Source organism: Amblyomma americanum, chromosome 5, assembly GCF_052857255.1.
Source record: "Amblyomma americanum isolate KBUSLIRL-KWMA chromosome 5, ASM5285725v1, whole genome shotgun sequence".
NCBI classification, from domain to species: domain Eukaryota; kingdom Metazoa; phylum Arthropoda; class Arachnida; order Ixodida; family Ixodidae; genus Amblyomma; species Amblyomma americanum.
In genome coordinates, this window is record NC_135501.1 from 170,076,087 (window position 1) to 170,101,174 (window position 25,088).

General features: G+C 45.8%; 1 protein-coding gene across 2 annotated transcripts; it reads right to left on the bottom strand.

The window, feature by feature from the left end:
* Nucleotides 1-8,845: 8,845 nt before the first annotated feature.
* On the bottom strand, nt 8,846-23,417 carry LOC144133015 (isoinhibitor K-like). 2 transcript variants are annotated; one of them, XM_077665803.1, is made up of 4 exons: nt 23,069-23,417; nt 14,333-14,515; nt 11,397-11,576; nt 8,846-9,219 (listed from the first exon to the last, which is right to left on the bottom strand). In XM_077665803.1, the coding sequence occupies exons 1-4, from the start codon at nt 23,118-23,120 to the stop codon at nt 9,140-9,142; spliced, it is 495 nt and encodes a 164-aa protein (XP_077521929.1). In that variant the 5' UTR covers nt 23,121-23,417; the 3' UTR covers nt 8,846-9,139. The 2 variants fall into 2 exon arrangements, with proteins under 2 accessions (XP_077521929.1, XP_077521930.1); XM_077665804.1 differs by lacking the exon at nt 11,397-11,576.
* Between the last annotated feature and the right edge of the window lie 1,671 nt (nt 23,418-25,088).

Here is a 25,088-nt window from a genome sequence, read left to right on the forward strand (position 1 = left end):
TAAGAAGGGAGACGCCAAGGACTTGAAAAATTACAGGCCGATCAGCTTACTATCCGTTGCCTACAAAGTATTTACTAAGGTAATCGCTAATAGAGTCAGGGCAACGTTAGAATTTAATCAACCAAATGATCAGGCAGGCTTTCGTAAAGGATATTCCACAATAGATCATATTCACACTATCAATCAGGTGATAGAAAAATGCGCATAATATAACCAACCTCTATATATAGCTTTCATTGATTACGAGAAAGCATTCGACTCAGTGGAAACCTCAGCAGTCATACAGGCATTGCGTAATCAGGGGGTAGAAGAGCCTTATGTCAAAATACTGGAAGATATATATAGCAACTGCACAGCTACTATAGTCCTCCATAAAGTCAGCAATAAAATTCCAATAAGGAAGGGCGTCAGGCAAGGAGACACGATCTCGCCAATGCTGTTCACCGCATGTTTGCAGGAGGTATTTCGAGGCCTGAATTGGGAACAGTTGGGAATAAGAATAAATTGAGAATACCTAAATAATCTGAGATCTGCTGATGACATTGCCTTGCTGAGTCACTCAGGAGGTGAACTGCAAATCATGATCAACGAGTTAGACAGGCAGAGCAGATCGATGGGTCTAAAAATTAACATGCAGAAAACCAAGGTAATGTTCAACAGCCTAGCAAGGGAACAACAGTTCACAATTGGCAGCGAGAGCCTAGAAATTGTGCCGGAATACGTCTACTTAGGGCAGGTAGTGACAGCTGATCCGGACCATGAGAGGGAGATAACTAGAAGGATAAGAATGGGGTGGAGCGCATATGGAAAATTCTCGCAGATTATGAGTGGCAGTTTACCAATTTCCCTCAAGAGGAAAGTGTACAACAGCATAATCTTACCGGTACTCACCTACGGGGCAGAAACGTGGAGGCTAACGAAAAGAGTTCAGCTTAAGTTAAGGAAAACGCAGCGAGCCATGGAAAGAAAAATGATTGGTGTAACGTTAAGAGATCGGAAGCGGGCAGAGTGGGTGAGGGAACAAACACGGGTTAATGACATCCTAGTCGAAATCAAGAGAAAGAAATGAGCTTGGGCAGGGCATGTAATTCGAAGGCAAGATAACCGCTGGTCTTTAAGGGTAACGGAGTGGGTTCCAAGAGAAAGTAAGCGTAGCAGGGGGCGGCAGAAGGTTAGATGGGCGGAGGATATTAAGACGTTTGCAGGCAAAGGGTGGATGCAGCTGTCAAAGGATAGGGTTAATTGGAGAGACATGGGAGAGGCCTTTGCCCTGCAGTGGGTGTAGCAAGGCTGATGATGATGATGATGATGATGATGACTTGAGCTGAAGGCTAAGCTATTTAACAGTAACAGCTAATGAGTTTGCCGTAAAAGCCAGCCAGATGGACGAAAGAGCCATCTTGCTTCCTGATTTCGAGCCTCGCTGCATTTTACTGTTTGACCATGAAGACACCTTGCGATTCGATTGCACAATCGCTCAAAGCATGCCGTAAAAAATCACGCGTGTCGAGCAGGTTTTACACTCTTGGGGCTTGACAATTAGACCAGGCTTTCGGATGCGTTCTAAAAAATTACGGAGGGTGAACAGGCGTTATCTCAAGTGAAAGTCGTGACCAGGGGCACCAAACTGGAAGGCCCGAGTTTGGGAAAATTCGGAATTTTCCCGAGCTTTGGCGACGCCCTCAGATGAATGAACTAATGGTATTAAGGCACAAAATTCAACCCCCGGCACACTTCTAGTTGTATTGGTTTGCCATGATATACTCTGAGGTTATCTCAGGTGGAAGTCGCCTCGTAGGCTTCATGGGCAGTCGACAAAGCATGGTTCACGTGATCCGACAGCCGGTGCACTGCTTAAGTTTGTGTATCGTTCCACCGAGTTTATTATCTGTGGAATCAAGTTATGAAATGATGGTTTATTGCATTTTAAGCAGTTTGTAGAACTTTAAAGCATTTTATAGTGTGCGATATGTGCATTGAGTGCGCTTTGGAATAATTGGTGATTTATTATATTTTTCGGTGTACCGCGAGTGAGTGTTACGGTCGCGTCATGAGCTGATTGTATTTAATGGTGGCGAGGTAGACAGTGCAAACGATTTGACCAATCGTGTCAACAAACTGGGAGTGCATGATTTAAACATCAAATCCAAAGGTCGCCACTATTCCTCAGGCGTCTAAATTTCTAAGTAAACCCTGATCTCGTGCACCACACAAGACCGCAAGTGTTTCTGGCGATTATGCTCACATTTCACATCGGGCAACACGCGCCAACTGAAGATGCAGTGTTCGAAGTGCATACTTTTTAGAAAATCGGTGCTTCTTAGTGTATAACAGTCGTGAATGTGCAAATTTCCATTCTGCGGAAGCGGGAGCGTCACAGAGTTTACATATAGTATGCACAAGGAAGGCAGCCCGTGCCTGGGCCTATACGGCTACGATGCAGCAAAGAAATGACGCTTATAACAGATTTCGCTGAGCGCCTTTCTTGAGACATCAGCAAACTAAAGCTAAGTTTATTTGTACTATTTTATGTATAAAATTCTGAGATATAACGGGCTAAGTCGCTTTTGAAATATCTATGTGAACGTGAAGGCGGAAGCTGTGCGAGAACTCTATTATGCTACCTACGGCATCAAGACTGCCAGGTTCAAGGCTTTCGATAAATTATTCAGCAGACAAGGGAATGGCTAGAGTTGCTGCTGACGACATGGATGGCGGAAGCCAACAGTCACCAAAAACAAGGAGCAAAGGGTATGTCATTTTTTTGAATTTGTAGTTTTAAAATGGAGAGATTAATAAAAGCATGAGAAAAAATGCACTATGTCCGCGCAATGGACAAATGTGGCGCTGGTGAACACTTTCAAGGTAGCGTTGCACTACACAAATACTGCCCAAAGGAGGAGAATGTACAGCCGTCGCCGTAGGTCTGTTGGTAGAGCACCGGACGCGAAAATCGGAGGTCGTGGGTTCGCATCCCTCCGGCGGCATGTGGTTGTTTTTCTTCTGCTTTTAGTAATGTCCCATTGATAAAAACTACAAATTAAAGAGAACGGCATCCCCTATGCTCCTTCGTTTGTGTGACTGTTGGATTCCGTCACGAATACAGATTGCTTACAGAACACCTTGTCAGCAATAGATGTTCGATGTTAGGCCTTGATTTTTTCAAGTTTCTGATGTCACCTTTCTTAAAGATTAGGCTGTGTTAGCGTTCTTTTAAATACTCCGGTACTCTCGATGTTAGGGGGCAGTTTTTATAGCGCATATGTCCTAAGTCCCGTCCAAAAATTTTTCGGTACCTATTCCTCAACAGCCACTTCGCTTCTTTAGGTCTTTACTTCCTCTTTTGTTACCGAATTGATGTTCAATTCATTCAAGCCACGGAGTTCAGAACTACCATTCTGATTATTTCGGCTATTGCGATGCAGGCGCTCTTTAAAAAACCCCACGTGGTCTATATTATTCCAAGTTTTCTACTAAGGTGTCTCTGTCTCTCATAGCCCACCTGATGCTTTGGGATGCTCAACCTCACAATTTATACTGCATTTTTACCATCCGAAAACAATACACGACCCACCGATGTGGATACCCGGCATCGCCCAAAACGTGGTGGTGCTAGAAAACTCGCGTCTGGTGTCAATGGTGTGACGTCATCAAAAGACCGCAATTTGGGCATGTTGGTTATTCATTTGTGAGGGAAGAGCGCAGAACCACGGGACAGGACAGGAGACAGCAGCTGTCTCCTGTAATGTCCGCTCGTTGTGCGGTGTTCCCGCAGACACGTTATCACAGGTCACCGAAGCTTACGCATTGAAATATTAAGCAGAAATTGTACTAGCACTTACACCTATTTCAAGTACAAAGGGACAGAATAGCATTAGAATAGAATTGCAGCGAAATTAGAAAACGATTGGAAAAAAACTGAAAGAGAATTGGGATAAGAATGGAATTGGAATAGAATTGAAACAGAATTAGAATTGCAGCGCTTTCTCATTATTCACAAGTTCGCAATGGTCCTTGCAATTTTCTTCCCTTTTTTTAGTATCCTGGTGATATCTATTTTCACATACAGCCGTCATATTCTCCATCTAGATTTTTTTTTCCAGTTGTCATTTGTTTACTGCTGGTGTGTTTACTATGGTCATATTGCTGATTTTTGTGTGCGCGTGATTTTAACTGGACATGTTATAGAGAGAGCTTACTGTGGTGTTTCGCAGGACGACACATCGACGAAGACTAATGCGTGGCCCCCAGGCCCATGGCCAAAGGAAATAAGCCCCCGTTTATTGCAACCTGACAAGTATATATACAGACACTGAGTACGTCACGCATGCGCCGAGCATCACAAGAGTACACGTGCACTTGCTACGATAGATACTATCACACGAGGATCGATAACGCCACACTTACCAGCTTTTTATTTCTTTTTATTTATTACTGGCGCTTCAATCTACGAGATGTTTTACGTTCTTTTTTTGGCACAAAACACACACCGCACATTCGTTTCCTGTCTCGGGCCGCTGCGTTCGCAAGTGATTTCGCCCTCGCCCTCCTAGCCAATGATGTGTATTTATTAGCATTGCAGTTAAGAAGTTGAGGCGAACGGCTTGAGGCAGACGAAGACGTGTTGCATGGCTGCCCGACAGACTACGAGCTGCCAAACCAGTAAACCACAATGCTCCGTTTATGACGGCTACATTGTGTTAAATCCGGCCGTATACTTGGTGGAAGTCGCGGGTCTCGATCCTATCTGCACACCCTGGAGCTCAGCAGCCGTCGGCTCCCTACCTTGATGACCGACTCCGGCAGCAACAGCTCCGGCTCCTTCTGTTGCTTGTTCCGGAATGCTTCGCTACCAGGACCCCCGAGTCTTCAGCAACATCGACGTTCAAGATGTTGAGGACTGGATTCATATTCATAAATTTCAATATCTATAGCGCCGACGTTTGTGCACAAATGTAGGGGGAATTATCACAAAAAACAGCAGTAGTATGTATGCGTTATATTAGGAAGATGAAGCACTATAGTAACCACTATGGAAACCCTTGCGCTATGCGAGAAAAAAACCGAAGAAGGAGAGAACAGTTGCAGAAAAAAGGAATCAACCGTACAGGGGGATATAAAGAAACTTGGTGTCAACTTTTGTAGCAGGCCTTGTGAGTAGACATGTCACTCATGCGGTGAATTTCCTCTTGCATTTTGTGGTGATATAATTATTTGTTATATATTTTTTATTTATATAGATCTTGCAGCCTTGTACTCACGGCCTTTTATTGCCCTTCCTGTTTCTTTGCCCCTCTCTAGAAATAAAGTGTCTAGTATAAAGTCAGTACTCGTCTCGGTGTGTGCCTGTATCCTGTCACTCTCGCGCTGCATCACTTCGTTACGTTACACCAATGGCCACAAAACGCCACCTTAGGTGATTCGTTTCTTACAACCTTTGTCCGTAAAGTTCCGAGACTATGTCTATTAAAAAAATGCCTTCAACATTGAAATAATTTTTGCAGCGACCCTTCGAGATAGTCTCCCTTGCAGTCTATACACAGCTTTCAACGCTTCTTGAGGTCTTGGAAACAGTTGGAAAACACTTATTTGGCAGGGCTGTACGCTCTTTTGTCGTGGCGTCTTGAATGGCCTCCACGCTCCCCAAACAGCGACCTTTTAGGGCTCTCTTCACACGAGGAAACAGGAAAAAATCGCAAGGGGAGAGGTCAAGCGGGTATGAAGAATCGGGAAGTACAGTAATGGTGTGCTTGGCGAGAAATTTTGTCACGCCGAGAGCAGTGTGCGGCCTTTCGTTATCGTGGATAAGGCTCCATTTACCAGATGACCATAACTCAGGGCAATGGCTCCGCAGTGCATCAGGCATGTGCTGGAGCACGCGGATATAAAACTCCTGATTCACCGTCTGCCCCTGTGGGACCAACTCGTGGTGTATGACACCTCTGGCATCGAAAAAAACATCAGCATCGTCTTTGTTTTGCTCTTCTTTCGCCGCACCTTTCTTGTGGACTTGCGGAGAGCTTGTGGACCGCTATTCGGCTCTCTGCCTCCTTTTCGAGGATCCTATTGAAAACACCATAATTCGTCTTCAGCAATGATGCTGTCGACGAATGCATCATCCTTCTCTGCCTTGAAGAGCAAATCAGCGCTCACTGATGGCCGCGTGTCCTTCTGGTCCCATGTGAGGGAGGGCGGCACATGTCTGGCATTAAGCTTTCGTTTCCCCAAGTTCTCACGCAAAAATTGGTGACAATTGTCTTACTAGTGTCGAGAGCACCTGATAGCATGTTGACTGTAATGGTGAGGTCTTCCTGTACGATTTCCCTGATCCGAGCCACGTTGTTTTCATTCCGTAATGTTGAAGGGCGCCCCTGCCTTGTGTCGTCTTCCACCGACGTTCTCCCTGAAACGAACCTCTTGTGCCACTCGAAAACTCGCACTCTTTGCTGTACTCGGGGTTTTGGGTTGGTGGAACGTGTAGTTTCGCTTACACTCCCAGGTTATATGGTAAAGCGTGAGGGTTGCCCCGCACCACGGGCATGTGTTCCTATACTGTGTAGGATACATTTTGCTAAGTATATGTGGGTTAATGAATGTTCCCATTTGTAGCCTTCGCCAACTAGTGCGGAGCCGTGGGAGAGCCGGCTAACCAGCTGCGAGCTCGCCACCCAAAGGGCAATGGTGCAGCACGTAAGCGAAGCAGCGCCTCAGTGGAGCCCTGGACTAGGGGCCCAATCCTGCTTTGAAGGTCAGGAGTCTGCAGCGATGCAGACGAAGACCGAACGCTAAACCTTTAATGGACCAAATGAAGTTTTTTCCTTTCTCTCTCTCTCTTTGCCGTAAGCGTCACGAAGGAGCTCATACGTCTGTGTGGCTGTCTTGCCAAGCTTCACACAGAATTTTATGTTTACACGCTCTTCGAGGTGGGCGTCCATCTCACCACATTCACCCACAGTGGAATGCGCGGCCAACTAGTGACAATGAATTTTTCTACATGTAGTGCCATCGAGTGGCTGCCACAGCGTTTAGCATAAATAACTGAGGTTAGCCCGAAAAGATGGCGCTACACATACGCACCATCATTTGTTTAGGGGAATCATTTCTAGAGATGGAAAATAACTCGAAACTTCACGGACAAAGTTTGTATATGCTTTCTTCTGTGTCTTCCTCGCAGAAACATTTATTGCGCCTTAAATTGGTGCCGGAGAGAGATAGAAAGACGGAAAGGCAGGGAAGTTAACTAGGCAGCGCCCGGTATGCTACCCTACACGTGGGAAGGGGAACAGAGGGAGAGATCGAAAAGGGAGAGAACAAAGGTATATGATCACTTTTCCACGTGTCCGTTGGCCTTTACTTGCAGGGTACATAGGGCACACATTGATTGTTCACAATCTTGCGCTCAGTCCTGAGTCCTTCAAGAACTTTAAAAATGCCTTCAAGGCTTTCCTCTGCGATGAAGGCTTACTCCAAGGACCGAGAATTTTGGCTTCAGTAAGGGGCCGAGGATCTAAACGGCGGAGTGTTGCGGATTCAACTTTAGTGGTAATATTGTGCCACACAAGGAAAACGACAAATAAATCGGCGTTTAGGTCGTCGTTTTCCTTGTGTGGCGTGTTATCACCATCAAATGTGCAACCAGCTAGCCCACATTTCTGCCTTGCTTGAGATTGAAATTATTTAACGAATATACGACAGTACAATCACAATCAATAATCTTGAGTACATTACTTCTGTTTGCTGCGAACGTCAACTTTGTAAAAATGAAAAAAAAATTGATTCAAGAACATAATACATTTAATTTGTCATTTTCAATCGAAACATTTACCCAGTGTAATAAATTACCCTACTCTGTAGTTGATAGCGTGAATGAGGAAATGTCTTGCTGAACTGAGAGCTTTGCGGTGTGGCTTTCATTTAATTTCCTTATCATAATGGAGCTATAGTACAATGTCTATGGTTGGTGTCTTTCCATAATCTTTTATTTTCCACTAATTCCTGCGCGGAGTAAAGCGATTTCACATTATGAATAAATAAATAAATAGATCCCCTGGCCGGACAGATGTGCCCGGAGACCTGCACAACATAAAAATATTGTTTTGGCGGCCAGCCGAAGATTAGGCACGATGAACGATGGCAGAGAGGTGATTTAAGGACGCTGGCTGAGCGCGGAACGCTCCGTTCCGCGCCACTGCCAGCTTCAGCGTCTAGGTCACACTCACTACCCGGGCCGCCGAGCGGTCGTCCCGATCGGTGACAGAGACGCGCAAAATGGTGACAGGGTTCAGAGCATTTTAGAGCAGTAATAATAAAGTGAAGTGCTGGCTGCCACGACGAAAGAGACGGACGAATGATTCCTGGTGCGCGAAGCTTCAGGGCCACAGGTCTCAAGGAGCCTACGGCCGAGGCCCTTGGACGCACCGAACGGCATAGGGAGGGGGCGGTGTTCTCTCATTTGGGCAGCGTCTCGGGTCGGTGGGGACATAGGCCCTGGTGACGGTAGCGTTTTCATTTCGTCCTGTCTTCTGGTCGGGACAGGCGACGGGGCTGGTGTGAGCGGCGATGTCGGTTCTGGCCTGGCGTGTTGGGGCACAGCCGGACGGTGCGGACCATGTGCACACGGCCGACGAACAAGGCTGACGCAGGACGCCGAGCTCCAGGATGCGGATGCCGATGATTCCCCAGCACCCCACGCCAAATGTTACGTGTTGGCCAGCGGAAGAAGCAGACGAGATGACAGATGGCAATGAAACGATTTAATGGCTTCTAGCCTAGCACGAGCGCTACGTCCTGCGCCACTGCCAGCTTCTTCGTGAAGAGATGCTCAGATTCATACTGGTTGCAGAAACTTTGCAAATGTATTGCCATGTCGATACAGCGTATATAATCTAAGCGATCTTCTTCGTTTTTATTTCAGTTGCTCCCATTCTTTTTGCTGTAAATGTTTTAAATTTCGTAGACTCAAGGCAGGCATTTCATTTGATTGATAGAAAAACAAGTATTAGGCAGGCCCAATTTATTCCTCCAAATCATCGTATAGTGAAATTTGCTGCGAATAACTTCCAGAAGTAGGAAGAGAGCCACTCTATTCGTTTGGCTTCTGAGCTGCGCCTTCAGAGGTAGGTCGTGCCAACCCTGGCTCTCACACAGCTCTGTTTGTCGCAGCGTTGTTCCCCGTCATTGTATTGCGGACCAGCTTGCAGTACTTCACTGCATCGAAATCTAGACAAGAAAATGCAAGTTAAACAAGTATATTTTAGTTTTGTTAGTGGTGGGCGATGTCGTTAATACAAAATTACTGCTGATACATTCTTGCCAGCATTCATGCAGCACCACATGAAATATTAGGTGGAGCGAAGATGTCGCCCTGCCAACCACTGCATGATCTTATGTGAAATCAGTTATTAGTGTACACAAATATAGAATATTATTATCGTACACATTTTTACTTCCCTTTGTGGTGAGGCAAACTGGCTTGGCGTGTAGCTACTTAACGGTCGTGCCTACACAAAGAAGTCTTTCAAAAACTGTAGTAGACTTAAAAAGCGTCAAATCATTTCTAGCTAATTAATTCTGAAGCTTACCTATTATTTGCGTCACATATTTATTCTCTGCGCACAGATAAGATATTATCTTTTGGCTACTATTCTGATAAAAGCAGATAAGATATTATCTTTTGGCTACTATTCTGATAAAAGCTTCTATTTGCGATGCTCTCTAACAAAATGTAGAGGGCTTTATTTGAATATTTTTCTTCTCTAACTTAATCGCACCTTTTTATGACTTCTTCGTTATTTTTCTAAACTTTCATCGTTTTGTGCTGCATTATTTTGTTCCATGCGGGTATTTTTGCAGATTTCATCGTTTCAGTATGTTCGCACGTGCTTTTTACTTAGGTGCACAATATTTGTTTTCGCGAGTAAAACTTGGTTCTTTCAGAACTGGGCACGTGGCATCTTTTGTGCACGACAGCGCTCAGAACACGAGAATAATGGCAGCGCTTCAAATTGGTATTTATAATAAGTAAAGGTACCATGGGGGCGACCAAAAACAGACAGTAATTCGGCAGAAAACCATGCTCTTTGAATTTGATTCTGAACAACGTGCAGGACTGCTGAAACAGCACGTTTAACGTGAAATAAGATCCCACTACATATTCAAAGCTCGAGGACAAACCAACGCCGATAGTATTCCGACTGTAGCCGCCGCAGTGGCTCAGTGGTTATGGTGCTCAGCTGCTGACCCGAAAGACGGAGGTTCGATCCCGGCCGCAGAGGTCGAATTTCGATGGAGGCGGAATTCTAGAGGCCCGTGTACACTGCGATGTCAGTGCACGTTAAAGAACCCCAGGTGGTCGATATTTCCGGAGCCCTTCAGTACGGCGTCCCTCATAGCCCGAGTCGCTTTGGGACGTTAAACCCTATAAACCAAACCAAACCAAACCAAACCAGTATTCCGACTGTAGTCACAAGTTACAGAATGAACTAGTCCAGAAACTTTAGGCGTCGTGAAAATATAACTGCTCATGTGGGTTCACACGAGCTCTAAGCATAGTTTAGGTTACTCGCGCGTGCCTTGTGCAGTACTTCGAGCAGAGCTGGATTGAAGCGACGCTGCTTTGTATGTGTAGGTGCGTTCCCGCGTTTTGTCTGGCGCCTTTAAATAATCATAGGACTTCCACTTCTCTGCACGAATTCTTTCAGGAACATTACGCTTCATATAGAGACTGCATTCATTGATGCCGCATGAGAACTGCCACCACTTGATCCTCTTACACTTCTAAGACATCGCTTGGATGTTCAGCATATTTTGACTTCGTAGAAGCCTTTGGAGAAGTAGAATAAGTAAGACCGCCCCACACCGATCGCTGGCGTATGGCTATGCAGTTCGTGAAATAGCTGGTCACTTCACACAGTTCTAAAATAATGTTTTATCTCCGTACATAATACGATTGAACGTTTCTGAGGAAGCGTTTTGTGTCTTTTGTGAGATGCATTTATGCCTAATAGGCGCTATGGAGCTAATCGTTTATACAAGGTATTTAGAAAAACTTGAGAGGACACTTAAGCTTCATGTGAATGGTATGACACGATAGCGTTAATAGGTCACTTCAGCGTCCTCGGGCCATCTTTGTGTATCACATCGCCTTGGGTGTGGGTACGTGCTCAAATATGAGAATTTTTTCATTCATACACCGCGGGACACGAGATTTGAATAGAGCGTTTCGCCGCTGCGTGCTTAGTTTTTTTAAACCCTATTGTTCCCATATTTTCTGCACTTTTCTCCACCAGGTGCACTAAGATTTTAATTACTCACTAATAAATAATACCTTAACGCTACAAGGAAACTCAGCGCGTACGGTTTTAAGGAGGAGGGGGCAGGTAACACAAAGAACTTACTGGTGCAGGTGCCCATGCATTTCTGGCAACTAGCAAAGCTATTACGAATTCCTCTGCAGCCACCATCCCAAAAACGAACGCAGACGCCCTCCTCTTCGTCGAAGCGCCAGCGCAGCGTAGGCTTCGTGCATGTTTTGCGACTCCGCGGCCCGCTACAGGTCAATTGCGGGTTACTTCTCGCTGTAAGTAAAGCCAAATTATAGATGTGATTAAGCACAAAAAATATTAGCCACAGCACTGCTGTTTTGGCTGTATTCGACACGCGGCCGATTTCGTATTACCGTTGCAATAGCTCGTACCTTTTGCACCCTCAAGGAGCTCTCAAGTTGCGAAGAGCGCAGAGTAGGTGCGAGTGTAAAGCGAAGCAATATTTAAATCCAATGTATGACGTTTACCAGTTAACCACACTTGGACTATCTCAATTCCTTGCTTCAAGCTGTAAACTTACTCCAGAACTCTGTCCTTTTCTTACCAGCTGTCTGCATGCCTTTGAAATATGAGATAGATATGTCCGCTACTCGGAACCAAGTAGCGCTTTAAGAATTAGTTCTCTCGGGTCAGTGTACACTTTTGCTTTCCTTACGCTTCGGATGCAACGTACGGGTGATAAGTAGATGCATAGAGCCATGACTTCGGTGAAGTTGAAACACTCGACCACGCCTGCGTTTCACCACATGAAAACGAGCTGCCAAGTGGGAGGCTCATTGCGACCTACAGAATAATTGTACTACTCCCGAGCAACACTAAGTCACTCATAAGGTTGTCATTTTCGCCGGAAATCTTTGTATCGAGCACCGATTCTCCTACAGCGTCTGACTGTTCTTGACGTGAAATCTACCCTAAGCATATCGAGAAATCATTCTTCTTCATTACCGCTCTTTTGGCTGCTCCCATAATATATTCCTCTCCCCAGTTTCTCACTGAAAAATAATAACCTTGAAGTGAAATGAATGAGCGCAACTGCGAATGGCCACTTGCTGTCGATAACGTACGCAGGAGGGCTATATACTACGTGTCTGGACGAAACGGTTGATAAAGCTTGATGTAATGCAGGACTGGAGCTTTCTGCTACAACCAATGATTCTGGTTCACATAGAAAATAACGTATCGACACGTAAGACTCTTTCCTAGCTCGAGGCAAGCACTTATGGCGAGTTTTCCCATCCGCCAACCAAGCAGGTAAGCTCAGTTATTCCTTTTCAGCAGCAGTGGTTGCGGATAAAATATCATTATCGCTAGTAATTTTCTCTAACGACCGAAATGAACATGACGTTCTCTTCTTTTAATGTTTAAGCGCTGGTCACAGGCATTTCACAATGGCCTTTAATGCGCCATAACAGGGTGTCATCTTTCATTTTTGCAGACATACGCGTGGATAGCTGTGTATTATAGCACTTCCTTCTAGAAGACATGTAAGCTTCCTATCAAGGCACGAAAGGTCGGTTGCCTGCGTATAATATTTACTGGTTCATCAATTTTGAAGTGATAATGTAATGTTAAAAAAGAAGTGTAAATACTCGTTTTTTGAGGGTTGCCATTGTTCACAGCCAACATTTGCGAACGATTGGGAATGCTCCGGCGTAAAAATACTTAATTTTAATATTGCAACATACTGCTTTTCTCAATTTTAAACTATAATTGTTTGTTATAAATTACATTAGTGTACGAAAGTGACGTTCAAATGTCCATTACATACTACAGCGATTGTAAGACCTGCACTGTATAACAGAAATTAATCTAATTCTAACCTTAGAAGCCTTGTTAACTGTATAATTAAAACTGAATGTTTGTTGCCTGAAACAATGAGCCTATAACTGCGACGAGTGAGGTTTACGAAGCAGATAGGAGGCACGTGTTAGCCTTGCTCAATTAGTACTGCAAAGACTGTCGATCCAGGTGATTTTCAAAGGGCTGCGCAAGGAGGGCTATATGGCGTCTTGATGACTTGTGCCATGCCACCAGCCGGCTTGAAGTTGCCGGCTGGAAAAAATTCTTGCCGCCAAAGCCATATATCACCAGCTATTTTGAATGGCCATGCCCTGAAATTTATTTTCGGATACAATTTTTTCCGGCGTCTTGAAAATTTTCTTCACGAAGAAAATGTACAACAGATCTTTGTAAGTTGTAATTATTCCATTGCTTCGCCTGCCGCCCCAGAAATCTTCCAACATTAGCAAATTCCTCTCTGAATTTTGCAGACGTTTTTTAATTCATTCCTTGTTTCTTTCTGCGCGAATTCCATAGAAGAGGTCAGTTATCTGTTGGGCGCACTGCATGTCCTTTTGGAAGCCTCATTATGACAATTATTCTACCTTTTGTGCCAAAAAATATACCCTGTTGTACTGTTCACACTCTTCAAATTTCGCCCTCAAAGTAGTGCAAGCACTGTTTACGACTGCAGACATTGCTATCCGTAGTCTTATTTAGACCATCAAGACCCGTGCGCTTATAAGAAATTGCTGAAATCTGTGCGGCAAAAGGGTGCAAATTTTCTCGGAGTGTTCAGCTCGAGAGGGGTGATATAAATTTTCCTCCGGAGTCAAACATCCGACTAAAGATGCAAAAGCTTGGCTCTGTGACCCCTTTCACTTACAAAAAGGAATGCTTTTGCAATCGTTGGAGAAAGCGAAATGCTAATTAGCGTCTCTGAGTGGCCAGAAGACATCGATACTTGGCTGTTTGACATGCTAGTTGTTCTAAATCTTATAAGTGCCTGTTAGATGACTGCAGAAACTCCGAATCAAGAGGCTGCTTCCAGGGCACGAATTTCCAAGCACTTTCTTTGCGACAGCTTTATTGCAATTCATTGAGATGCTAACCGTGCTATGTGTATGCCTTCCGCGGCGTGAATATGAACTGATGAGTGAGCAGGCTGAATTGTTGAACCACGAGTTTCCTTATTCCTAGAAAGTCTTCGGCGTTTAAGGGGTACTTACGGAAACAGGTTCCCAGACAGTCTTTCTCAGAATCAAACCGGTTTTTGTTCCCGCCACAGCCACCGTAGATAAAATACTTGCAGAGTCCAGATTTTTGCTCATAACCCCATTTAGGAATGCGAGCCCTGCACGGTCCAGTTTCCGCCGGGCGCTTGCAATAGCCGGGAGTACTCTTGCCGGCCGCTGGAGGAAGAAAGTTAGCAAGAACACTGTAGCATTTAGTTCCAAAAACCAGTCGATCATGTCCCCCATAAGGGCCGATAGCTGTATTCACAATGTTACGGGAAAGTACAATTTAGAGGTGTAGAGGCGTAGAATGAAGAGTTCCTAGCAGGTGGCACCAACACGAACAGGGAGTCACATTAAACTCCTCTTCTTCGTTCTTCCTTTCACGCGAGAGGCCACTTCGTATTCCACTGCCACTTCGTCGTAACAATATCATGCGCCGCACCACACTGGCGATAGTATGAATAGTTTAGAAATATACGAGAGACCAATGAATGTTGTTCGTAAGGAAATGTTACTTCGTGAATCCATGGAAAAGAAATTATGCAGCGCTTTTCTATGTGCGAGGAGAACGTAATATATTAAAGATCTCCTTTTTCACTGCAAATTGTGTGAAGTATAATCAAAGAGAAGGAATCAGAGAAGCGATGTATTCAAAATATTTTTGCAAAAAAAAAACAACCTAAGAAACCATCTATGAAACATCTGCTTTGTAATATGCGGTGCAAAAATTGGGGAAGAACATGAATTATTCCATTAGACACAATGATTTACGTAGTATATCTTCACTGTAAGGACCCTTCAAGCACTCATTTATAATTTGTATAATTTGTGTCATGAAAACTCTCGAATAAATATCTCGTCTCACAGTCGAAATTAGTCAAATATGTTTGTTAAAGCGTGGCAGCACAAGTAACTAATGATGGCCCTTTTCCGTTGCCAGACCAAATGTGAAATAGGCGCTCTAGCTAGCAGTTCATTTTTCACTTGGGTTCCAGTGGACAGATACAGTGTTCACATATGACAGTTGCTCGGATAGCTTTGAGAGGTAATGTTCATATTGATCAATCTCTTCTTTACATTCATAGATCTCTGGGAGTCCTGATGCCACTGCTGACGAAGTGGTGCAGTGGTCAACCGATGCACAACTGCCCTTGAATGTCATGTGCTACCATCGGCGGCACTTGGGTTGCGACCCAGAATGCTCTTCCCAATCAGCCTCTCGCGAAGAATTAAGCTGCCATCTGACAGGTTGAGTTGGTTCCTAGAATATATATATATATATATATATATATATTATATATATATATATATATATATATATATATATATATATATATATATATATATATATATGAACAGTGTGTTCCACGTAACTTGAACCAATAAGGATTAAAAAAAAAGCGGTAAACCGCAGCCCGCTGAGGCCAACGATACATTGTTTGCCATCATGTGGCATTAATCAGAATATTTTTAATATTCCGCCTAATTAGGTAATTAAGTAAGATCAATTATGCCAAATTTCAAATGTTCATATCAGTGCCAAGAGCGTTACGTTAGGTTGTAGAACAGATTTAGAAGCAACCGATCTACTTTATAGTAGCATCGTATCTCCTACGGGGCCTCTTCCGGCATCTAAAGAAAGCCCGCGAAATATGAAAAAAATACCACATGACTGCGCTCGTGCGCTACCATATTGCAGCGCTCTCAACGGCGTTTCGGGAAAACGGAGCGTGCTCGCTGACTATGGGGAAGTGAACCACCGCTGCTCTTAGCAGCGGCTTGACAGTGCGTCAGCACTATATATATATATATATATATATATATATATATATATATATATATATATATATATATATATATATATATATATATATATATATATATATATATATATATAGTGTACGGGCGTGTGTGTGCCTGTGTGTGTGTCAAGTCCCATGCTATAAGAAGACGCGTCAATGCACTGTATGATCTTTCTTGGAAAACGATCAGCCCTCCGATCAAAGTGTCGAGTAAAATAAAAACGTTTCCTTAAACGAAGTATATATATATATATATATATATATATATATATATATATATATATATATATATATATATATATATATTGTAGGGGTGTGTTTATTCGGTGAACCCAGATGATTCCAGCCGCTCAGGGGAGACTCGCAGCGAAGCGTCAGGCGTGGCGAAAGAGCAAGGCAGCGAACAACTTCTTCGTCCTTGAGAGCGGCAGCACGCGACGCATGTCAGTGGTTATATCGATGAAGATTACCACACTACAGTTTCCCCCCGGGCAGAGAAGGAGCCATCCTGGCGACTCATGGTGCCGAAAGGACAGACGGATCGTAGTAGGGCTTGATTCGGTCCACATGAACTATTTCGCGTCCACGGCGACGCAAGTCCGCAGATGGCGTAACGGGCTCAACTACGTAGTTCACAGGAGATGTTTTTTGAAGCACTCGGTATGGACCGTGATACCGAGCAAGAAGCTTCTTGGACAGGCCGGCGGTTGTGGCAGGAACCCAGAGCCACACCAGGGAGTTGGGCGCATATGAAGGCGCCTCACCAGTGTCACGATGGTGTTTTTGTTGCCATTGATTTTCCTTTGTGAGCGAACGAGCGAGCTGACGGCATTCTTCTGCATACTGGGCGGCGTCCGAGAGTGGCGTCGATTCAGAAACATCAGGGCGGTAGGGAAAAAGCGCGTCCATTGTGCAGGTTGGCTCGCGCCCGTAAAGAAGAAAAAAGGGAGAGAATCCAGTGGTGGTCTGTATCGCAGTGTTGTACGCGTAGGTTACGAAGGGAAGAACGTGGTCCCAGTTGGAATGAGCGTCGTTGACGTACATGGCCAGCATGTCACTCAGAGTACGGTTGAAGCGTTCTGTCAGGCCATTCGTCTGAGGGTGGTAAGAAGTAGCGGTGCGATGAATGATGCGACATTCTTTCAGTAGGGCCTCGAGAGCGTCGCACAAGAAAACGCGTCCGCGGTCACTGAGCAGTTCCTTCGGAGTCCCGTGGCGAAGAATCAAGTTGTTGAGAATGAACAAAGCAACGTCTCTTGCAGAGGCAGAGGGTAACGGTGATGTTTCAGTGTAGCGAGTCAGATGGTCTACTGCCACAATAATCCACCGGTTTCCAGCAGGAGTAGTCGGAAGAGGGCCATAGAGATCTATGCCAACGCGGTCAAACGGACGAGCAGGGCAGGGTAACGGCTGCAACGAAACAGAGGACTTCTGAGGAGTTTTTCGGCGTTGACAAGATTCGCAAGCGCGCACGAAATGTCTTACGAAGCGGTACATTCCACGCCAGTAAAATCGCAGACGTAGGCGTGTGTAGGTTTTCAATACGCCACCGTGAGCACATTGTGGGTCACCATGGTACGCAGCACAAATGTCGGCGCGGAGATGACGCGGGATGACTAGAAGCCACTTCCGTCCATCAAGCAAATAATTGCGGCGATAGAGAAGACCGTCACGAATGGAGAAGTGGTGTGCTTGGCGGACGAGCGCTTTGGAGGAATGACCGGGAGTAGGACTTGAGAGAAAATTCAAAAGTGCATTGATCCAGGGGTCATTCCGCTGCTCGGTAGCCATGTCGATAGTTGTAAGAGTCGACATATCGTAGGCACAGACGTGGTCAGACGAATTATCTCTAGGCAATGGCGAGCGGGAAAGAGCATCCGCGTCCGTATGCTTCAGCCCTGATCGATAAATGACATGAATGTCAAACTCCTGGAGACGAAGAGCCCAGCGAGCAAGGCGACCGGATGGGTCTTTCAGAGAGGCAAGCCAGCACAAAGCGTGGTGATCGGTCACAACGTAAAACGGTCGACCATACACATAAGGACGAAATTTTCCGATAGCCCAAATAATGGCCAAACATTCCCTTTCTGTGACTGAATAATTAGATTCTGCCTTTGTCAATGTTCGGCTGGCGTATGCCACAACATACTCGCTGTAACCAGGCTTACGTTGGGTAAGGACGGCACCAAGCCCAATACCGCTGGCATCAGTGTGGATCTCCGTAGGCGCAGCCGGATCAAAGTGGCGTAGAATGGGCGGCGAAACCAAAAGGCGGCGTAAAGTGTCAAAGGCTTTATCGCAGGCTGGAGTCCAGGCGGAAAGGTCGGAGCTGCCGGCAAGGAGCTGGGTCAGAGGAGCGATGATAGAGGCGAAGTTCAAGATGAAACGTCGAAAGTAGGAGCAGAGGCCGATAAAGCTCCGAAGCTGCTTCAGGGAGGTTGGCTTCGGGAACTCTGCAACTGCGCGAAGTTTGGTGGGGTCGGGAAGAATGCCGTCCTTAGAAACTACGTGGCCTAAAATTGTGAGTTTTCGAGCGGCAAAGTGGCACTTCTTCAAATTCAACTGAAGCCCAGCGCCGGCGAGACACGTGAGGACATCCTTTAGGCGGAGAAGGTGAGAAGAAAAGTCGGCAGAAAAAACTACGATGTCGTCCAGATAACAAAGACAGGTCTGCCACTTGAGTCCACGAAGAACAGTGTCCATCAGGCGCTCGAAAGTAGCCGGGGCATTGCAGAGGCCAAAGGGCATAACGTTGAACTCGTATAATCCATCCGGTGTTATAAAGGCAGTTTTCGAGCGGTCATTATCAGCCATCGGTACCTGCCAGTAGCCGGAGCGCAAATCCAAAGAGGAGAAATACTCGGCTCCCTGTAAACAGTCCAAGGCGTCGTCGATTCGCGGCAAAGGATAGACATCTTTGCGCGTGATTTTGTTAAGCCTACGGTAATCGACGCAAAACCGGATGGAACCATCTTTCTTGGTGACCAAAACAACCGGAGAAGCCCATGGACTGTTAGATGGCTGTATGACGCCCCGGCGAAGCATGTCGTCCACGTTGTCAGCAATGACTTGGCGCTCAGAGGCCGACACGCGATAAGGACGCTGTCGTAAAGGTGCGTTTGTACCAGTGTCGATTGCGTGCGTAACGACAGACGTGCGACCCAGAGCAGTGTGAGGAAGGTCGAAGGCAGAAGTGAAGTTCTGTAGAAGAGCAGCGAGTTGATCGCGTTGTGCGGGTGGGAGATCTGCGTCAATAGCTTGTTGAAGAACATCGGGTGGCGTCGAAGCGGTCGCTGTATCGCAAGAGCTGAGCACATTAACGTCTAATGAAGTAGGCGTTGCAGGAAGAGTATTTACAAGCGCGGGATCAAGTTCTTCAATACGACCGAGACACTCGCCGCGTAGCAGGACGGACGGGCACGAAAATGGATTTGAGACGTACATTGCACTAAGGCCATCTTCGATCTTGAGGACCGCAAATGGAAGCAGGAGGCAGGGATGGCGTGAAGCGGCGTCGGAAGGTGTGAAGAAGACAGTCGAACTAATAACGCTTTCACAGGAGAGTGGAACGAGGGCAGCAGAAAATGGAGGAATGTCTGTGTCACTGGCGACGAGGAGTTTTGCAGGCCGGGTAGGGACGTCACACAAGACGGTATCACAAAGAGGTAAAAAGGAAACTTCCGCGCGGGCGCAGTCAATAACGGCATGATGAGTGGAAAGGAAATCGTAGCCCAGGATGATGTCGTGTGAGCAGCGAGACAGTACAATAAACTCGATGGTGTATAAGACGTCTTCGATGAGAACACGGGCCGTGCACGCCGCTGAGGGATGAATGCGCTGTGATGAGGCGGTGCGAAGCGAAAAGTCGGAAAGTGCGGTGGTCACCTTACGAAGACGACGGCAAAGAGCTTCACTGATGACTGATACGGCAGCGCCCGTGTCGACTAGAGCGAGTACTGCGACGCCGTCGACAAACACTTGAATTACGTTAGTGGGAGAACACCGAGGACTTGAAGAGTTCGAACCAAGCGCAGTTCTTGCCCCGGGAACTGCGACTGTTAGTTTCCCTCAACGGTGCCGGTAGAACGTCGGAGTGGGGACGGGGAACGGCGACGAGGGGAAGGTGATCGGCGAGCTGTGTACGTTTGATTGTCACGAGATACAAATTCGGAACTGGGCGGATTTCTCGGCGAGGGCTGGTCTGTATTGTAGGAGTAGTTCCATAGTTCAGGTCGAGAAGGTGGAAGGCGTTGGCGGCAAAGGCGTGCGACATGGCCCGGCAGCCCGCAAGAGTAGCAGATTGGTCGGTTGTCCGCGGTACGCCAAGGGTTCGTAGGGCGTTGGCGTACCCTTGGAATAGGGACATGGAATGCAGACCCAGGCAAAGGCGAAGGAAGGTTGGAAGGAGCGGCCTGGTAGGAAAGAGATGCTGATGGCATGAGCGGCCTGGCCGCAACTTGGGCGTAAGTCAGTGGTGCCGTTACTTGCGCTGGCACGGGGCTGGGCGGCAGCACAGGGCTGGGCGGGAGCATGGAGCTGGGAGGAAGAACGTCAGCGATGTGATCTTGAACGGCACGCCGTATGGTAGGGGCCAAAGACGGAGCCATGTCAGGAACAAGGCGGCCACTATCCTGTAACTGAGGGACCAGCGATAGCTGGCGGGCGACCTCTTCTCGAACGAAGGCTTTGATTTGCTGAAGTAAAGGGCTGTCCTCTGATGGGGTAGAACCGCCCAGCGCAAGTGTAGAGATGGCGTCGTCTCTAACACCGGACCGCCGGGTAGAAGCGCGCTTCTTACGAAGCACGTCGTAGCTCTGGCAAAGCTTGATCACGTCACTCACCGTGGCAGGATTTTTTACCCAGAGCATTTGGCACGCGTCGTCAGAGATGCCTTTCATGATGTTCTCGATCTTATCCGCTTCAGTCATTAGCGGATCGACACGCTTGCATAGGTCCACGATGTCCTCTATATAACTAGTGAACGACTCATCGACTTGCTGAGTGCGCTCACGCAAGCGTTGTTCTGCCCGGAGCTTGCGAACTGCAGGGCGGCCGAACACTTCTGCAAAATTCTTTTTAAATGCAGACCAAGATGGCAGGTCTGCCTCATGGTTGCGAAACCAGAGGTTCGCCACGTCAGTCAGATAAAAGATTACATTGCTTAGCTTGATAGCGTCGTCCCATCTGTTGTAGCTACTGACGCGCTCATATGCCGCCAACCAATCGTCGACGTCCTGGTCGGCTGTGCCACTGAAGAAGCACGGATCACGCTGCCGTAGAGCTCCAGAACACAGCACGGTGGTTGGGAGGGGCGACGATGTCGTGGCAGTGTCATCCGGCATGCTGGAAGCAGAGGGTAACGTGCGGCTTCTTAGTTCCAGGGTGGACGGGAACGTACCCAGCAGCACCTGCACCAATTGTAGGGGTGTGTTTATTCGGTGAACCCAGATGATTCCAGCCGCTCAGGGGAGACTCGCAGCGAAGCGTCAGGCGTGGCGAAAGAGCAAGGCAGCGAACAACTTCTTCGTCCTTGAGAGCGGCAGCACGCGACGCATGTCAGTGGTTATATCGATGAAGATTACCACACTACAATATATATATATATATATATATATATATATATATATATATATATATATATATATATATATATATATAATTCAAAGTTGAAAACGCTTCATTTAGCCATAGATTAATTTTGAGTCGACGTGTTACAGGGGTCTCCTTCCTCTTCTTAAGGAGTTGGCACTGGCGCACATGTACGACACACGAACAAAAGAAACAAAGGGAGGCAAAGAATAATAGAAAAGATACAGATAGAAAGGGAAAAAGGGGAACAAAATAAAAAAGAGAAACGTGCTGTCCCCCGCCGCCCACCCCGCAGCCTCGGGGAGCCGACCCCGGAAGAGGAAAAAAAAAAGGGGAAAACACGGAGCGGGAGGGGATAATGGCTACCCATCAAGGCAACAGAGCGGCGGCGTGTAAGGTGCACAGGAGCAGACGGTGGCGGGATCGCCCTACACACAAAAGTTAAAGACGCGTGCATTCGCGTGCCCCGACCATAAAGAGTAAACAAATAAACAGAATAAAATGCAGACAGGGCCGGAGCTTCCGTCATCTGGAACCACTTCGGCAGCCAGAGCCAAGACCGAATCAGCGGCGCCGTGGCTCTGGCTTCGGCCTTGGCTCTGGCTGCCGAACACACACACACACGCATTCCATATTTCCCTTGTTTCTAATGTTTCTTTGACTTCTTTCCGTTGTCCAATTGCTGTTCACTACTGTCTTTTGCTTTGAACTACTCATTGCTCTGCACTAGGCAGTTTTTGCAATGTCTAAATACTGTATCACAGCGGTCAATTTATATCAGATTTCCCCTCGGGAAGCTTGTGGTTTTATCCTATTTGTTGTGAGAAACGCACTCGATTGGTTTTCAGTGGCAGTCTCAACTACTGGGTGCGAGCGGAGGACAAATTTAGAAAGCTAGGTTTTGCGACGCATCGGAAGGTTATACCACACTTATCATTATGCGCATAAAATATCTTACAGCAATCCGCAGTTGCCTCACAATTAAAGGTAATGTCCAAGATAGCGGTAAGTGTAAACCCTCATGCACCGACTAGTTTGTTTCCCCTTGGTTTCGTTGCATGTGTTCGGTGCACTCAACGCCAAGCACGGAACAGGGTGTCTATCTCATCATTCCTAGGTTTATTTCGCTACAAAAATCTATCTTCATTTACAAGACCAGTTAATGTTTCGTTGCCATCAGCCTAGAGAAAACACAAATTCTCCTCCTATTCTGACGTGAATTTCGTTATCGCGGCTCTATATCCTCAAAACGATAAATTTCTTAGAACTTGAAATTGAAACGGCTGAAGTCAAGCTTTCATAAAAAAACCGTACCTAGTATAATGCGATTGCTTACCGCATATGCAGGAAGCGGCCAGCAGTACGCATATTGCACTCACAAAATTCATAGCCGATTTTCTTCCCTTGGCGAAGGCGGGATCTCGGCTCGCTACAGCTAACGCTGCTGAACTTGTGGGCCTTATATACAGAAGCACGCTTTGTGAAAGCCGATTGTTTGCGTTGCACTTGTGAAGGTTGCGTCCTTACTATCACTGTGAGACTTGCAAACTCTCGCATACAATGGACACAGTGTAATATTTGTTGACGCCCTGGATTTCATTTTGATGATTTTCTTTCGACTTGCCTGATTCATCTGAAAATTTTACCGGTTTATGTAAAACGCATATTACGCACTTTTAAGCCGATACGCGCTCAGATTCATTTCTAGATTCGTGCCCTGTAGCCCTCGTTGTGAGATGAAAATTCAGATGAGGTCGTATGAATATCCCTAGAAAATAATGTTTTAGCTATAAAACGAAAGAACTTAAGTCAAAGAGTCATAAGAGAATTATTGTTTGTGCGGCTGTAATATCTGCGCATGTGTGCGGGAAACTTATGCCCGAAAAACAGTCCGCAGCAGGTGGGCTTTTTGTCATATGTTTTGACCTTACACCAACCGAAGCAAGAGTCGATGGCATGGAGTGTAAAGTCCTACACTGTGCACAATTGATAGCCTATTGTACATTCTTTTGCACACTACTGTATCACGTTTCGAGCCACCAGAAATACGTTCTCTTGATTTTTCTTGCTTGGGACAATGGCGTTCATGACTGAAACGAACATGAGATGCTATTCTTTACAGCAGTGACAGTACAATGCAGGCTACGTCTGAATATTTTGGGCTCACAGATGTTCCTAAGGTTCGTTTCTGTTAAACGCTTTATTCCTTTTCTTTTGCCGCAACTCTTTCTTGTGTATGTCTTGGGCGTCACAGCCATAGAAATGCCCCGACGACATTGTTGTTCAGTGCTCCCATGAAGACCACATCGATCGATTTTTAACGCCGTTTGTGAGTTTAAAAAAAATATTTTTTTCTGGAACATCTGGCCGAAGAATACCGACCACAGCAGAGTAGAACGTGTGTAATTCTAGTCGACTTTGACGATATTCCCCTCCCGTATTTTTCTATGTATCTTTACTGTCATGGAAAACTGCCCATCCTTTCTGAAGCAGAATGTTATCTTCAGCGCAGGTTTGTAATTAAACGTTAAAATAGCTTCGGACCAAACAAAGTTGAATAATTGTTTCGCGGAAATTAGCCATCGTTTTGTGGACATGAATATGAATGGCAATTTTTCAGGGATCCCTTGCCATTTTTGGAGGAGCGAAATTGGACACACGCAAAGGTAATTAAAAAAACGAAGTATTTCTATTCCTCTACAAGCAGCAACAACTTAATAGGACTAGTTTGTTAGTAAACCTTAGTGAACAATTCTGGATAAAAGCCTTTTTGAACGGTAAAATTTTATGAACGCTATTTTCTCACATACTGTAAGCTTTCACTACAAGGATCATTTCCGCATATCTCCCGTCGGCGGGCTTGCATTTTTTGCTATTAAAGTTGTTAGGTCGTCAAAAGCGTTCCCCATTAGTTTTTAATGGCAGCCTTAACGGGTCGATGCTAGGATGGAAACATTCTAAATGAAAGATTTTGGTAGAAATAAGAATAACGGACCATTACCTTCAATACTTCTATAACAGTGTCTTACAATATTTCAATTTTCAAAATTTTTGTTCCAATTGTCGACATTCCTTAGGCAAATTTATAAGTTCATATGATTTGCATAACTTTAAAATTTATTGACACAGATGGGCAGAAAGATCAATATTTTAATCTAGTTCAAAGCGGCACCTTCAATACATTTACCTAAAGCTAAACCTGAACTGAATACACTCTGAAGCTGTGGGGGCTTTACTGCTGACATGAAGAATATTCAGCCATTAAGCGTACGAAGCTATCGAGAATACACCGAAATCATATTTAATTACAGAACACAGCAAGAAATATATAGTTTTGTTTGCGCGAGTGCGAACCT

Bases quoted from the DNA above. Each gene is read 5' to 3' on its own strand.
- LOC144133015 (XM_077665803.1), bottom strand. From the start codon at position 23,120: ATGAATTTTGTGAGTGCAATATGCGTACTGCTGGCCGCTTCCTGCATA. The intron at 14,516-23,068 runs GTAAGCAATCGC...TTCTTCCTCCAG, and splicing joins GGCCGCTTCCTGCATATGCG to CGGCCGGCAAGAGTACTCCC. The intron at 11,577-14,332 runs GTAAGTACCCCT...CTTTACTTACAG, and splicing joins CTGTCTGGGAACCTGTTTCC to CGAGAAGTAACCCGCAATTG.